At 36.4% G+C, this 16675-nt stretch overlaps 1 protein-coding gene across 5 annotated transcripts in view; it reads left to right on the top strand.

The window, feature by feature from the left end:
• mask (multiple ankyrin repeats single KH domain) overlaps positions 1–16675 on the top strand; it is a 127537-nt gene that overhangs the window by 36917 nt on the left and 73945 nt on the right. For all 5 annotated transcript variants that reach the window (XM_083141543.1, XM_083141539.1, XM_083141540.1 and 2 more), the window contains exons 10-15: positions 1230–1356; positions 2243–2458; positions 3365–3638; positions 8330–8445; positions 10258–10440; positions 11758–11980. In XM_083141543.1, coding sequence (XP_082997669.1) covers positions 1230–1356; positions 2243–2458; positions 3365–3638; positions 8330–8445; positions 10258–10440; positions 11758–11980 — 1139 coding nt within the window. The remainder of the gene's footprint in view (positions 1–1229; positions 1357–2242; positions 2459–3364; positions 3639–8329; positions 8446–10257; positions 10441–11757; positions 11981–16675) is intronic.

Genomic DNA, 16675 nt, shown 5'->3' with positions numbered 1-16675 from the left:
AAACAGCTTCGCGGATAAAAGTGAGTACTAATTTCTCCGTATTTATATACTACCGCGTCTCTCTTTTCCCAATCATGAATTAATTTTTTGTTCCACAGACAATTCAGTTGAAACGCCAATCCTGTGGTATTTTTTTGCAGTTATTAACATTAACCTTCTTTTGTAGGGGTAGTATGTCAGAATCACTTTGGAATGCTCAGAAAAAAAGCATTCTTATTTTTCATCTGTTTTTACCAAAAATTCAGTAATACAGCAAGTTTCAAGGCAGAAAAGGAACTATTTTTCCAAGTGTAGTTTGACCGTGGACTAACTGAAGTGGACAAATCGAACTGCTAAAGGTGAAGTAGGTGTGTGACGGCGTGAGTTTCAAATCAGTATTTCGCTTGTATTCGCTCGGTATTATCACTTCCTTTTTCATGTTTGTTATGGTTGTCACAGCTCGTAATAAACACTCTCTAAGTGGGAAAAAGATGATTTTCATTATTCTTATAGTCCACGACCATTTGTTGCTGCTGGACTTGTTCAGTTATCACATACACACTTGCATCAATGGTTATGCCAAACTCTGATGAGCTAAAATATTGAAGTAGGGAATTCACATCTTGAAAACAACTGCATTATGGACTTCTTGTATGTCAGGATATTCATTTTCCTATTGTCTTGAATTTCTTTGTAATTATATTTCGAAATTCTTCAGTTCCCACTTGCTCTAAACTTTAGTAAACTCCATGTACCAACAGCCCTTTTAAGGGCAGGGCCTGCCAGAGCAGTTTTTCATTGGGTGGTGTGTGGTCAGGGCTAAAGACCTGTTACTGCCGTTTTGTGGCTGGTAGGACTGGAGCCCGCTACTTCTTCTTTTCAAGTAGCTTCCCAATTGTCCTCATGGCATCTAAAATTTTGGGGGATTGGACCCGAGACCTCTCACACCAAAGGTGAAAGCACCAACCATTTGGGTATGCAGGAGCTCCTATTTTAACTTTCCATACACTACAATAGTAGAATTCTTTGTTGTATACATTTTGTAGGTAATGTTCAGTAAGTCCTTTGCAAAGCTTGAGAAATTTTCTATGTATTTTAATCTTCTTTAAATATGTAGAAGTAATTTGAAACTTGTAACTAACAAAAGTAGAGTTGATTGGTTTTTGTAATTGAAGCAAATAACATATTGGTAGTTCTTTTTTTCCATTACTTCTGTATGTATTGAAGCAATAATTTATATTTTATTTCAGGTATCTCTTGGAGGCAGGTGCAGATGTCCGTGCCCAAACGCAGACAGGCGACACAGCATTAACTTATGCTTGTGAAAATGGCCATACGGATGTTGCCGATCTCCTCCTTCAATATGGAGCTGAGTTGGTGAGTTTGTTCTGTGTTTTTCTCTGATGAAATTGTGCTTGTGGGAATTGAATAATAGTATTTTTGTTGAATATTCCATTCCATGTATGTTGATCCACGCTACCTTTTGAGAAATTTTTACCCATGTTGTTAATGCCAAGTTGTTGGAGTGAAATATGGCAGCTAATTGCAAAATACGTAATGATTTGTACAATGTATATATATATATATATTTTCCATTCAAGCTGTACTTAGTTCTTAATTCTGTTCATGCAAATATGAAAATAATGCACTGATACTTTCAGCATACTGCTTTCATTTTCACAAAATAATATGTAATTTCTGTTTGTGATTCCAGTTTTAATTCTACACTGCTGGACAAAATAAACTGGACACTTGCTTTTTTTGTGATAACACACAAATTCTGATTCGATTGCTAAATAAATGATGCAGAATATTGTTAACTGGTACTGGTGGGGTATATAAGCTGTCTAGTAGCGGGTGTTACCTCCCCAGGCATCAATTGTTCAATACCTAACTGAGCGTAATTCGTAAGTAATTGCAATTCAGATGTCAAATATTAAGGTGTCCAGTTTTTTTTTTTTTTTTTGTCCAACAGTATGCTATCCTTGATTATACCAATTAGTGGAACTTTTTATAGAACTTAAATTGCATAGATAAACCTTTACTATTCACTTTGCAAGATATTGAATTCATGACTTGAGTTCCTATACAAGGAAACAAAAGTGTACAAATGTATAAGAACAGCAATAATTTATTGTACTGTTGCTCGAGTTGCTTACAGTTGTAACTAATCCTAGCTTACCGTGCCATACAAGAAACTTACTTACACTTTTCTCTCATTGCTTGTAATATACATGTGTGTAATATTTTTTCTTCTGCGTAGGAACATGAGTCTGAGGGTGGCCGCACGCCGCTGATGAAAGCCTGCAGGGCAGGCCACTTGTGCACTGTACAGTTCCTCATTACAAAACGGGCAGATGTGAATAAACAGACAACCAACAATGACCACACTCCTTTATCCCTCGCCTGCGCAGGTGGCCACATGAAAGTTGTTGAGCTCCTGTTAACTCACGCAGCTGATCCATTCCACAAACTAAAGGTGAGTGTAGTTCTTTCCTTCTTTCTTTATTTGTCACAAAGATAACACAGTGACTAGCGTTTTGTCCTTGTAATCAAGGTTCTCAGGTTTGATGCCAGGTCAGGGTGCAAAGCAGTTCAGATCATACTTTAAACTGTTGAGTCTAATGACAGTTTTGTCCATACAATGGACTTCAGACAAAACCTGGAGTCAGAATAAATACATTTTCTACAATTGAATTATACAAAAACCTAATGCCCTGTGCTGTGACAGTCACGTTCAACCTACCGTTGTGTTATCTGTTGCAAGATAGGTTGAGCACTTTCTGGGAAAAAAAATCATGCTTATTGTGTATTGAAAGGTTTAAAGCCACCCAAGTGAGTGCTGTGATCAATTCGTGAACAGCTAGGTTGTACTATTCTTCAAATAGAGTTTATGTCTGAAAGGTTGAGTTTTTAAGAACAAATTGACACTAAATGTCTTAACACACATTCGATAATATTTTGTTAGATGAATGTAAGAATGATAACGTAAGAAATGTGCTTTTATTGCATTAAAATACATTACTTTTGAAATATTTTTGTCATGCACATCTAGTCTTTCCCCAGAGAAGAATCAAAATTTAATTCTTTTCAGGTTTGTACCTTGTCTTTATCAAATTTTATGATCCTTTTCAGTTTTCCTTTACAGGTGGTTTGTGCAGCCCCTCTAAGAAGAAAATATTGCATTTTTAGTAGTTTAAAACTATTTTTGTCAGGTTTTTGACTCGTGCACCTACCATTTTAAGGAAAAATTGTATTTTATAAGCCATTGCTGTTATCTATATATGACTTCATAACGAGTCTACAGAGATTATTTAGGTTGAGTCTTGAAACAGTAAACCATTGGTGTATAGGAGCTTCATAAATCTTGTAACTTTTTCCACAGGATAATTCCACCATGTTAATAGAAGCCTCGAAGGGCGGCCACACAGTGGTTGTCCAGCTGCTACTAGACTATCCACACTCCATTATGATGGCACCTCACGGAGCCTCACTGCCTCAGATGCCCTCCCAGGCATCTTTGGTATCCGGGGTTAACACCGCATGCACGACAACATTGCATGAGGTACCTGAGGCAGTCCGTGTAGTACCCCAGGAAGATCTGCAAGTTAACACAGGTTCTTTATCTGGTTCAGTCAAATCTACCGCCAGTCAGGCTGGTAAGTTTAATTTCCTTAATACTCATCCAGTAGCTAGTAAAGCTAGATTCATAAACAGGGTGTCTACCAGTCATAAGTGAAGAAAGCCAATTAAAAGTCAAGAAATTTTACTTGTGGTCAAGAATTATTGCTATCAGAATGACTGACTGATTCAGTTTATTTTACTTCGCTTTTCTGCCCCTTTGGCTAAACACAAAGATGAAGGTGAATGGGGATAAGATGGATGAAGGGACAATCTTAAATATATAGGGTGTTTCATAAAGTGCACAGTTTTGAAATAGATTGTCATTTTTTTGTTTTAAAGTTGGCAACACTGTTCTTATAATTTTCGTTATCTCTTAACATTCCGATTATTAATTGAGCAATTGTTGTTTCTCTTCAGATATTCAGTCGAGTTGCCATGGAGTGATTCACTATCGAGCAATGCGTAGTTATTTTGAAAACACATTACAGAAACTGGGTGTCCTATGCAGAGACAGTTCATAAACTGTCGACTATGCGGTAGCTATGCATTGTTTGCTTAACGGATGTTTATTCCTGGCACCCCGACAACAATAGAAAGGTACGGGAAATCACATATTCACGGTATCCAGTTCATCCAGAGCAGCCCACTCCCCTTTTTCTGTAATGTGTTTTCAAAATAACGACGCGTTGCTCGATAGTGAACCGATCCATGGCAACTCAACTGAACATCTGAAGAGAAACAACAATTGCTCAATTAATAATGAGAATGTTAAGAGATAAAGAAAATGATAAGAACAGTGTTGCTAACCTTCAAACAAAAAAAAATGACTAGCAATTTAAAACCTGCACACTTTATGAAACACCCTTTATATAGGGACGACAACACGAGCCCTACATAAGATACTGGCTGCGAGTCCTGACGCCAAAGTCTCGCTAGTCTGCCAAGTGCAGTCCAGGATGCTTGAATAGATAAAGCAAGTATAATTCTCTTGTTAAATACAGCTTCAGTTTTCATCTTAACTGGGCTTTTGGTAGGAGTTTTTTATTAAATAAATTTATTTTCTTAATTGCTAATTTCCAACTTTTTTATCCAAGTTAGGGTCGAATAAATATAGGTTAATAAAAATGAAAAAAAAAAAGGTCAAGAATTTTGGATTTGTTATTTTGGTAGTCACCCTGATAAAGGAATGTCTGCATGTGGTTCATATAACATATGGAGCAGCTTTCCTTTTTGTAAAAATTGTCATATTAAAATTAGGGCTGAGAAGATTTTGATGCCGCAAAGTATCTGTTGCATTTTATTTACCGATACCAGCTGATATTTTCCCGACATTTTGATCATTGCCTGGGTCTTTTGCATAAAAGTGTGATTATCCTTTGAAGTTATACAAAATTTGATTATATACCAATATTATGTGAAAAAAACCCTGTCCTTTGTAATTACTAGGAGCATGCATATTTCGTTTTTGACAAAAAAAAAATGTCAAAAAACACATTGTAGTGTTAATTTTTCTTGCTTTTAAAAGGTGTGAGATGCATTTTGTGACCATGTTTTGTCACGAAATAATGCGAAATGAACTGCAAACAACGAAATTAACTTAAACACGAAATTTAGGGTTTATTCACCGACGCAACACCTTCTGAGGTCTGAATTATCCTGAGAGTTATGCAATTCATGGAAAATTGATTAATTTTGCTGTTAATATTGGAGAAGCAAAAATGAACTCCTTTACACAGAAATACACTTAATACTCTGATAACTACATAAATGTGCTATTAGAAGTGAAATGTTAATTCTGTGTAATAAGTGTAGTTTTTAAATCAAATTTAGTATTATATTCACAATTTTAAAACCAAAATTTATTTTATATACCACTTTTCATCCAATTTTTCACCGCTATAACACCAAAATTTTATTTTATTTACCGCTTTTGAACCCGAAATTGATTCAGTTTTTGTACCGAAATTTTGATTTTTTATTTACCAAAAATATGTGCCTCTAGTGATTACATAACATGTATTTTTATATTCTAATGAAATTTTTCAATATTGTAAAGCAGAACTCGGGTAAAGTCATACTTATAATTGGAGTGGAATAACTCTTTGAACAACTTTTAATTGTTAAATTTTTCAACCATCTGTATTGGTATTGGTGGGAATCTGAAAGTACAGTAAAACCTCATTAATCCGGACTAAGGGGGGGATAAGTTGTCCGGATTAACTGAAATAACCTAAAAGAACAGTAGGAATTTTTTAAAAACTCTGTTTATAGCAACCATGCAAAGCTTCATGTGAATGTCCTAGAAGGAATTTAAGCACATGTCATTTTTAAGATTTTGGAATATCATAGCTGTTTTTGAAAAGGAAAGGTGAAAACAGGCTTCCTGGCAACTGCCAAGGGTCCACCTGAGCCTTAATCAAAATACATCTGAGAAGTCATTTGCCATTCATTTGAAGAGAATTTTGTAGGGCTGAGCCGATTTGAACCGATACTGGTACTCTCAGAGATTCCCACCGATACCGATTCTTGAAAATTTTAATAATTTAAAGATATTCAAATTTTCATTAACAATAGTGTATAAGTTTTCCACTCTACACACATCAATTAACCAAGATTTTTGCTTTAAAATATACAGGTAATGGACAAAATAATATGAACACCAATGCAATTGCAGAAAACTTGTATTAGTAGGGGGTTGGGCCCCCCTTGCCTGAATGACAGCTTGTATCCTACGTGAGATAGACAAATAAAGGTCCTGTACAGTGTGAACTGGAATACGTAGCCACTCCTCGCACAAAACAGTCTCAAGTTCCGAAAGTGTCATTGGAGGTGGAAACCGATTACGCACTTTGGCCTCCAAAATACCCCACAAAGGCTCAATGATGTTAAGATCGGGGGACTGTGGACACCAGATGAGATGTTCTACCTCATCACTGTGCTCATCAAACCATGCATCAAAGCACCTAGCAGTGTGAATAGGGGCGTTATCATCTTGGAAGATGGGGCATGCATCGGGAAACAAAGTCTGAACCATGGGATGGAGGTGGTCACCCAGGATGGTGCAGTACTTCTCTGCGTTGATTCTCCCACGCAGGACAAGTGGGCCAACACCATTCCAAGATATAGCCCCCCAAACCATCACAGACCCCCACCATGTTTCACGGTAGGCACTAAGCAGTCAATATCAAATGCTTCAGCAGGAGTTCTCCACACATAAACACGTCCTGTGGTCTGAAATAATGTGAAAGACGATTCATCTGACCATATCACATGTTCCCATTGCTGCTGTGTCCAATTCTTGTGCTCTTTGCACCACCTTCTTCGTGTCACTGCATTACGTGGAGTCACCAACGGTTTGGGGATGGCAACTCTGCCATGAATGTTCACAGAATGCAGCTCCCTTTGAATGATTTTCGTTGATACAGGGTCCTGGAGGTGATCGTTCATCTCTGTGGTTATCTGGGACAGTGTTGTCTTGTGCTTTCGAGTCACTATTCGCTTCAACACATGTCGATCCCTGTTGGATAACTTTGTTTTTCGCCCACTACTCTCCTTTGCAGAAGTTGTCTTTCCATGTTGTCTGTAGGCTGTCAGAACAGTTGACACTGTGCTGCACCAACAAGTGTAGCTGTTTTTGTCACAGATGCTCCAGCGAGGCGGGCTCCTATGATCGTGCCTCTTTTGAAGTCTGAAAGGTCAGACATACCTGCATTTGACGGATAGCTGACTGCTCTCATGCAACTCTCACACCAGCTTCTGATAGACTGATATGTTTGCTTTCATCGCCACTAGATGGTTGAAATCTCTGCTGAGTGTTGTTCCTTTTCCACGATGGCGTATATAGGCCTTTGCAAACCAAGGTGTTCATATTATTTTGTCCATTACCACATTAGAATATTAAACTATCTTATGCCATCACAAAATTAACTTTTGTCATACAAAACATGCAAATTAAAGAGAAATTTCTAATTTTGCATAATTTCCAGTATAATTAGGCTCCATGAAACTGATCAATTTGTATTGCTATATAAATTCCAACCGATACTTTCAGATTTTGATACCACTGGTATTGGCTGATATTGATACATCAGCATCAGCTCAGCCCTAGAACTTTCTGGAAAATATATATTATTGGTGAGACAGAGTAGTGGATACTCCATTCGTATACACTAGTATATCAGTAAAATTGCCAATAATTTTTCTGATCCAGTAGTTCTATCGGTGGAGCTTCCACCTGGTCAAATGGTCACCACTATTATCTTTATTAAGAGTACATCAATGCATTAACTGGATCTCATAATGTCATGTTAAAATTAGTGTCTCAAATACCAGTGGTACAGGAAAATATCGGTTAGAATTTAATCAGATACAGGCCAAACTTTTCGGAGTCTGTCTGTTTGTGGGATCTGGAAAATTTCATGCGACATTTTCGTAGTGTCTAAATACCAAAATTATGCAATGCAAAATAATGAAATAAATATGCAACAACATAGTGGGAAGAAATTAATTTTGTGATTAATTAACTCTGGTAGATTAATATGATTAATATGATATGGCTCAAGTGAACAACTTGCATATCCAAATTTATAAATACTCTGAACGGTTTTGAATTGTTACAATTTCTAAGTATCTCACATCGGTGTGGACTTGCTAAAAGTATTATTATCAGTTCAAATTGATATTTGCTCAGTCCCTAGTTTAAATATTTCTTCTTTTTATTTTTCAGGACGACTAACGGATCACGTTACTCAAACGAAACACAATAGTCAGAAATCTTTATTGAGGAAGAATCGAGCAACGTCGGTTGTGAATGAAAACCTAACAACAGCAGAAGTGCAGCAGGTAAATATGTCCTTGGCTCTAAGTAGTAATTAGTTTGTAAAACGTAGGTCAGTCCCCTTCTGGTAGAGCTAGAGTTTTTTTCTATCTTAGCTATTGGTGCTTACGTGTCTTATCTGTGCTCAGAAAGCTTGGTAATACATCTGATCAGTCAATTTGTGTTTTATCTATCATGAATATTAGCAAATGGTTCATTTCAAATAAATACTGTTTGTAACCTGCAGACAATTAAGGTGTTATTTGGTACTCCAGCATTGATTATCTCTAAAATAAGGTAAAAAGTAAAGAAGTAACATGTGAACCTGTGTTCACATTTTTATTAAGATTTACAAAACTAGCAGATTAGTTCAAATTGTCTTATTTCGAAGACATTGTAAAAGTTTACACTTTATAGGTTTCCGAGAACTACAATAAATTATGTGCATAATATGTCTGAATAATTTGCATATCTTGAAGTGGAAGAGCATTTAAAATAAACTGTCAGAACAGAATTGTAAACTATAAATATGCATTCCGTAATAGTTGGAATTAATCCAAATATATCCGATTATTTAAGGGAGATTTCACTCTGAAGCAAAACTTTCCATATGTGCTTGAATTCTTGAAACCTGAAGGCTACAAAAACATAAAGTTCATACTTTGTGCATACAGAATAACCCATAATTCATTGAATCGTTTTGTGTAGACGTGTGTGTCTTAATTTAGTACAGTACATTAATACTCCTACTACTAATACCGTTATTATGAACAAACACACACCTAAACTGAACTACTTTCTAATTTGTAGTATAAAGAGCATTGCCTTTTAAGTACAGTGTCTACTGTTTCATCTAAGATAGTAGAGTATTTGAAAATGTATTGTTCAGATGATTATTTAGTTTGAAAACTAGAAAATCCTTTGTACAAGGTGGCGCAAAAAGAATGCATGTTTCTGGAATGAGTGTAAAGTCGTTGATTTTCAAGGTTTAAATGTTTTATTAACACCAAACCCATCGGTCAGAAATGCAGTTTGGATAGGACAGTGATGATTTAAGTATGGAAGATGATGTTCCTTGTTGCCGTACACACATCCGTAGCTTCTCGTAGCTCCTCAAAGTTCCTCATTGCCCTTTGCCAACATTTCGTCTGGCAAAACGGCATTTTCTGTGCATGCCTGGGAAAAGGAAGGTCAACGACTAGTCCATACTGCCTGTGAGTATTGCAGAGTGTACTAGTCATGGTACAATGGAACGTGGAGCATCGCTCTTTTGCCGTCAAGAGTTCCATGTTGCGCGTAATGGGGCAATCCCCGATCTTGACACTATCCGATGGGTAAAATAGTTTCACAAAACAAGATCAGTTATGAAGAGGAAATCAACTGGACGTCCCCATACGGCTCGGACTCCAGAACATGTTGAGAGTGTGAGAAAGGCGGTGCTTCAGAGTCCTCGGCGCTCCACTAGGCATCGTGCTCCCAATTTTGGGTCTTGTCTTGTTGCTTGCTACAGCACATCCTACACGGTTAGTTACGCTTCATATTTCCAACATCATCTTCCATACTTAAATCATCACTGTATACCTATCCAAACTGCATTTCTTACCAATGATTTTGGTGTCAATAAAATGTTTGTATCTTGAAAATCAACGTTACATTTGTTTTGCACCACGTTGAATTTGCAAACTTACATTCTAATTAATGTTCAATTATACATCCTTCATCCAGGTTTGTGTAATGCAGGCCAACTCAGAGTCTTAAAGAGAGCAATATTAATTGAATGCCTATACTTACTTTTTACATTGAATCTCTGTACCAATAAATATGTTCCTTATTTCAAGGTGCGGAATCAGCCCCTTGGAGATGCAGCTGGTTACCCTGGCATCTTGTCCAAGGACGAGTGTTGTGCCACAATAGACAAAGTAAGTTCAGCAGGTGTTGGTGATGGGATGGAGAAGAGTAGAAAGCAACATAGTAGGGATGAACATAACCTTCAAAAGCAACAAATTTTGGAAGAACTACATGTAAGTTTTTTTTTACTTCTTTTGATCTGTTACTTTGAATTTGTACTTTTCATTATTTTCTAGCAGTTAGAACAGCTTTTTTACCTGTAAGTTAACCTCTGCTGTAGCAGTTTCCAGCTTGCTGTAAATGTGATAGCAAAGTAATATGTACGAGAGCAAACTGTGTATGAAATAAGACTAGTATGCAGATATGTACCGTAAAAATGATTCAAATATACAAATCGATCAGGAGTGTTCTTCAGGGATTGAGAAGAAAATGATGTTTTAAGTTTTTAGCCTATTTTTAACCATTTTGGAGCAGGGGTGGTGTAGTTGGTAGTGTGTGTGCCATGGGGGGAGACCCAGGTTCAATTCCCAGAATGGGTGATCTAAGACCGGAATTTTCCAGCCTTATCTCTGCATAAATAAGTGACTCTGGGGCTTATCCAACCTCAAATAAATGTGTACTCAGGAGCAACCCTGGCGAGTAAGGGTGACCGGTCTGTGGTGCTGGTCGCATCACCTCCGAAGTAGCCAAGGTCGAGAATGTGTAGGGTCCTACCCCCACATTCCCCAAATGTGCCTCAATGGTATGGTGTTATATGCACGGGGGAACTTTACCTTACTTTTATCCATTTTACTTAACGTAACATTCCTGTCTGATTTCCTGAACAAGAACCCAGTTAGATTTCAAAGTTAGAATTGTTTTCAAGGTACTTGTTTGGACATTGGTCCTTTATTTTACTTATGATGCTGATCACACACAACTCAAGCTTTTTATGAAACAAACTCCATGTTACAAAGATGTTTTTCTTCCTCATATATGCAGGAAAGTTGCTACAGAGCTTAAATCTAGTTGCTAGATTTAAGTGAATTCGTGTCCTGTAATTCATTTCTTATGGTAACAACCTTTGTTTGATATATTGTATTTTTATTAATTTGTTTTAACATTGCAGGACATTGTTCATTTTTGTTTAAAAAGTAGCATATTTTCATGTGGGGAAAGATACACATATAATTTTTTCTTGTGTTTCATAGAATTTTCCTTAAATTTCCATTGTAATAATCTCCCTAGTGCACATTACTTGTGCACCTGAGTTATTTTAATTTACAGTTTTGTTAGTGAATGATATATGTAACTTCCTCACTGTTTCTTAGTTTTTGTTGCTAAGTATAGTGCAACATCAATTTTAAGTTCCCACAATTTTACATTTTCGTGCAATATTCATTCAATCTTCAAGTCCCCATTAGAGCAAAATGCTATTAAATTTTGTCACGGCATGTCAGAACACCATTGCACTTTCCACCAGTGTTAATGTAACTATCTTTTTTCCCCAGAGGGTAGAAAGGGAGCTGCAGGAGAAAGGTCCCACCCCACTGATGCTTGGTGCCCCCGCACAGGAAGCAGGAACTCAGTTGGGGTCTCTAGGGGTTGCTGGAATGCCAGGGTCTGCTTCCTCCACCACCTTGGTTCCTGCTGTTCAGTCTCTGGGCCTCAATACAAGTGTGATAGATCTTGGATCACAACCTATTGTTACGCAATCCATTCAGGGAACTACAGGTGACTTACTTTACATATTGTATTTTCTAGGGCTGAGTAGCTCAGCTGATATTTACAGGAGTGCCACTTCCACTGAGTATATGTTCTGAAAATAATGCAAAAATTCGTACATTTTCATTGTTTTTAACAACAAGATTGTGGGGAGAAACAGATTTTGTGATTAAATATTTATCTAATATGAAATTATGAATAATTTAAAGGAAAACTCTTGTAGATTGCCATAATATAGTGTCAGTGGAGAACTTATGTCTTTAATATGTAGAATTACTTTGAATTGTTAAAATTTCCAAGTATGAACTCAGCTCTGGCACTCGGCACTCAGCTTAGACTGCACTAGTAGATTACTACATTTACAATTGAAGTGCTCGGGTGTAAGTGACATTTTAGTCATCTCTGAGTTCATTAAGTAAAAAGGTTATTAGAACCTATCCTGCATATAAATTGTTTCGTGTTCACCAATTTCAGAAGGCTTCATTGAGTCTAATTGTATGACATGGGAATTTCAATCAATAATTTGAAGGATGGCAGATTTTACTTTGTAACTCAAAAATAACCAAAATGTCACTTACCATGTTTTACACCCGATCCCTACAATTATTTTTAATAAATTTGGCTTCTGTATATACCAGGTGTTCCATTTAAGACAATAAACGTTTATATTTACTTGCAATGATTTTTTTCCAAAACTTCTTGCATACATATGTAAACTGAAAAATTTTTCTTACGTGCCTAGCACAATTCAACATGTGCATTATTGGCCAATGTCTAAACGGTATTCTGCCTCAGCGCATACGTTCTCTAACATTTGTGATGTAACATACACCTTATCCTTAACAAAACCCCACAAGAAAAAGTTGAGCATGGTAAGGTCCGGTCACCTTTGTGGTCACATCCGAACCGAGATCATCTCCTGATCCATTGCATTGAAGTGGCCATCAAAGAAACATTGGACTTGTTTGGCAAATTACGTTGGTACCCATCTTGCTGGAAGTTGAGGTACAGCATATTCCTGTAACATGCCCATGCCATCATCTTCCTTTGCAATTTCCTGCCTCTGGCTGGGTTGGCATTCTTGTAATTTTATGGCTGTCATATTTCTTCTTAAACCACCTATTACTAGAGGCACATTTTTTTGGTAAATAAAAAGCAAAATTTCAGTACAAAAACAGTCAATTTCAGGTTCAAAAGCGGTAAATAAAATAAAATTTTGGTGTTAAAGCAGTGAAAAATTGGATGAAAAGTTGTATATAAAAATACATTTTGGTTTTAAAATTGTGAATATAATCCTAAATTTGATTTAAAAACTACTTATTACACAAAATTAACATTTCACTTCTAATAGCATATTTGTATAGTTATCAGAGAATTAAGTTTATTTCTGTGTAAAGGAGTCCATTTTTGCTTCTCCAATATTAACAGCAGAATTAATCAGTTTTCCGTAAATTGCATAACTCACAGGATAATTCTGACTGCAGAAAGTGCCACGTTGGTAAATAAACTATAAATTTCGTGTTTTAAGAGTTTATTTCGCATCATTTTGTGACAAAACATGATAGCAGAATGAATCTCACACCTTTCAAAAACATGAAAAATTAACACTACAATGTATTTTTGAAATTTCGTTTTTTCGTCAAAAACAAAATATCCTTGCCCCTACCTATTACCTACTAACAGTTCTCACAAAAGTCCAGTAGCCTCCTTCCCTCCTCATTCCTCTGTCCCCATCTATCTGCTTCAAGCATTTCCGTATACCCTTTCCCATGGACGTCTGCAGGATTTTTTCCAGGTAGGGGTAAGGAAGGTATTTTTTCCAGGGGGGGCAAACAAGGCACATTTTCTCCAAAAATAGTGTTGTTCCCTAAAAAAAACATTGCTTAAATTTGAATTTATGGTGTTCATGCAATAATTAACACACATTATTGTGGCTAAAAAGAAATTGTGTGTGTGAAATACATAATTTTTGGTTGACTTTCATTCTCCAGGGGGGGGCACGGTCCCCTTGCCCCCCCCCCCTTCTGGATGCCCATGCCCTTTCCTCTGTCTTCCCACTATTCATGCAAATGATATTGACATGGGAGCCATTTGGTAATAAAAGTTTTATCTTTTTTATTACTTCTATAAAAGGAAATTATATACATTTTTCTTTATGGCAATTAGAAATTAAACTTTGTTATCTTCCTACATGTGGTTTATCTTATCAATTTTAAATAAAATTCTAAATTCTGTAAAAAAGATCAAGATATTAACTCATTTCCACCACAGTAAAACATTCAGAAACAATAAAGAAAAATGTTAGAAAAATACTCATAAGTCCAGAGCCATCTATTGTTCACCATAGCAAACCATATCCCAACATAGTAGCAATTTTTTTTAAACCTGTTTTATTTCAAATTATTCAGTAATAAGTTAAAATCAGACTAAACCTAAACTGAACTACTTTCTAATTTGTAGTATGAAGAACAGTAAAAACTATTCAAATTTGTTAATATAAAACTTTGTAGAAATTATGCCAACTTGTATTCGATTCTGGAAAGAAAAAATATCAATAAAGAATGAGGTGAAAGATTATCATGACCACTACTGAAATAAGATGGCTGAAGCCTAAAATCGAAAAATTGTAAGTAGTTCCTTATTTATTTATCCCAGGTTGTGCTTGTGTGTTACCAAAGCAATGAGACATGTAATATTTGTATATTACACCTAGAGTGCTTGAAAAATGTCATACCACTTGTGCATTAAAATCAACCAACACAATTTGCCATTCCTTTCTTACATGTTCTTCCAAGTCTTCAAATTCTTTTCTCCTCCCTTGAAGATCATCTTTCTGGGGCATACACTTGAATTATTTCTATTACTTTCCCTCTTACATTCATTTTTAGTTTTATTATTCTGTCATTTACCCTCTCTACTTCCTCTTTTATTCCACTTCTGACCAAAAATCCAACTCCACTTCTCCTGCCCTCTTCAGTACCTGCCTAGTACAGTTTATAGTCTTTCCTCAGTTTCATTTATCTTCTTCCTTTCCATTTTGTTCTGCTCATTCCAAAGATGTAGATTTCTCTTCTCTCCATTAGATCTACAATTTCTTCAGTCCTGTGTTCTAATATTCAATGTCCCTATTCGTAGCCTGCGTTGTCTCCAGTTTCCATGCCCATGTATACAGATTTAAATTCTACAAGTGCCAAATCACAAAACAACTTCTGTTATGGCATCCACATGGTGACTTACGTCTTGGCACTGCCATGGTGCATTAACACCTTCTCAGCTGCTTTTCATGGTGATACCAATTTTCTGTCATTTGAATTAGTTGTTTTCAATGTTACAAATTTTTCCTTTATTTTAGTTCTAAGTAAATAAAATGGTAACATTATAGTATAAGGGAAACGGATTTCTTCAAATTTACAGGAGAAAGTACTTACGGAAATCATTTTCTGTAGCGTTGTGGAAGTTCGTGAATCTAGTTTTGATTCATTTTAATGAGAAAAAATGTAGTTTTCTGCGAAAATCTCTGTCCGACATGCTGTTTCTGCTGCCGCCATTTGCTTTCTGCACGAGAGTACAATGAACATTTCCTAAGGTGAAATAATGCATTTCTAACTAAGATAATGTCTATTTCTTACATTTACGAGTACTTACTGTTACTTGTTATTTCGATTCTGTAACACATTATGGCGGGCGATAGCGTACTGGTTCAGGGCACGTTGTGCGAGTGTTTTGTTGATTTATGCAGTGTTGCAACCTCGTTCACTGGAAAATACCTACTTTCATGCCCGGATTTAAAATTATGCTAATACGTCGCAAACCATTGACGTTAGCCCCACAAACCATTGACGTTAGTCCCAAAAACCATTGACGTTAACCCCAAAAATGGTACTACTTTACTATTCCGGAGACACCTGTCAATGATTTATTGCGCACTTTTTTACATTGCTAACGTACTATTCTGCATTGCGGAACATTTATTTAGGTGAAATAATGAATTTCTAACGAAAAAATGCCTATTTCTTACATTTACGAGTACTTAGTGTTCTTCCTTATTTCCACACAATATGGCGATAGCTTACCCGTTCATCGCACGTTGTGCCAGTGTTTTGTCAATTTGGAGTGTGCATGCAGTGTTGCAACCTTGGTCACCGAAAAATACCTAAATTAAAAAAAAAAATTAAAAACGCTTCACGAAATTTTTTCACAAAAAAAAGTTCTATTTTTGACATAAAGAGTAATTATTAAACCATTGACGTTAGCCCCAGAAACCATTGTCGTTAGCCCCAAAAACCATTGACGTTAGCCCAAAAATTCACGATAGCGCCATGAAAAATTCACGATAGCTCCCCGAAAAATCACAGGGACGAGGTATGCCTACTAGGTTAGGTTAGGCCTGTTAGGTTAGGTTCCATTAGCACTCCTTTTGTTCAATTTAGCATATAGCGAAAAGACGGCGTGGATTGAAACTCTGACTACAGCGTTTACGTCATCAAACACATGGAACATTGTGCTCTCATGCAGAAAGCAAATGGCGGCAGCAGCAATAGCGCGTCGCAAAGAGATTTTCGTAGAAAACCACATGCATTCGCATTAAAATGGATCAAAACTACATTACTGAACATCAACAATGCTACAGAAAATGATTTGCGAAAGTACTTTCTCTTGTAAATTTGAAGAAATCCGTCTCCGGTATAGTAAAGTGTTACCCCA

The sequence above is a fragment of the Lepisma saccharinum genome, chromosome 20 (assembly GCF_977018435.1).
Source record: "Lepisma saccharinum chromosome 20, izLepSacc3.1, whole genome shotgun sequence".
In the NCBI taxonomy this organism is placed as follows: Eukaryota; Metazoa; Arthropoda; class Insecta; order Zygentoma; family Lepismatidae; genus Lepisma; species Lepisma saccharinum.
This window is presented reverse-complemented; position numbering and strand designations above follow the sequence as displayed.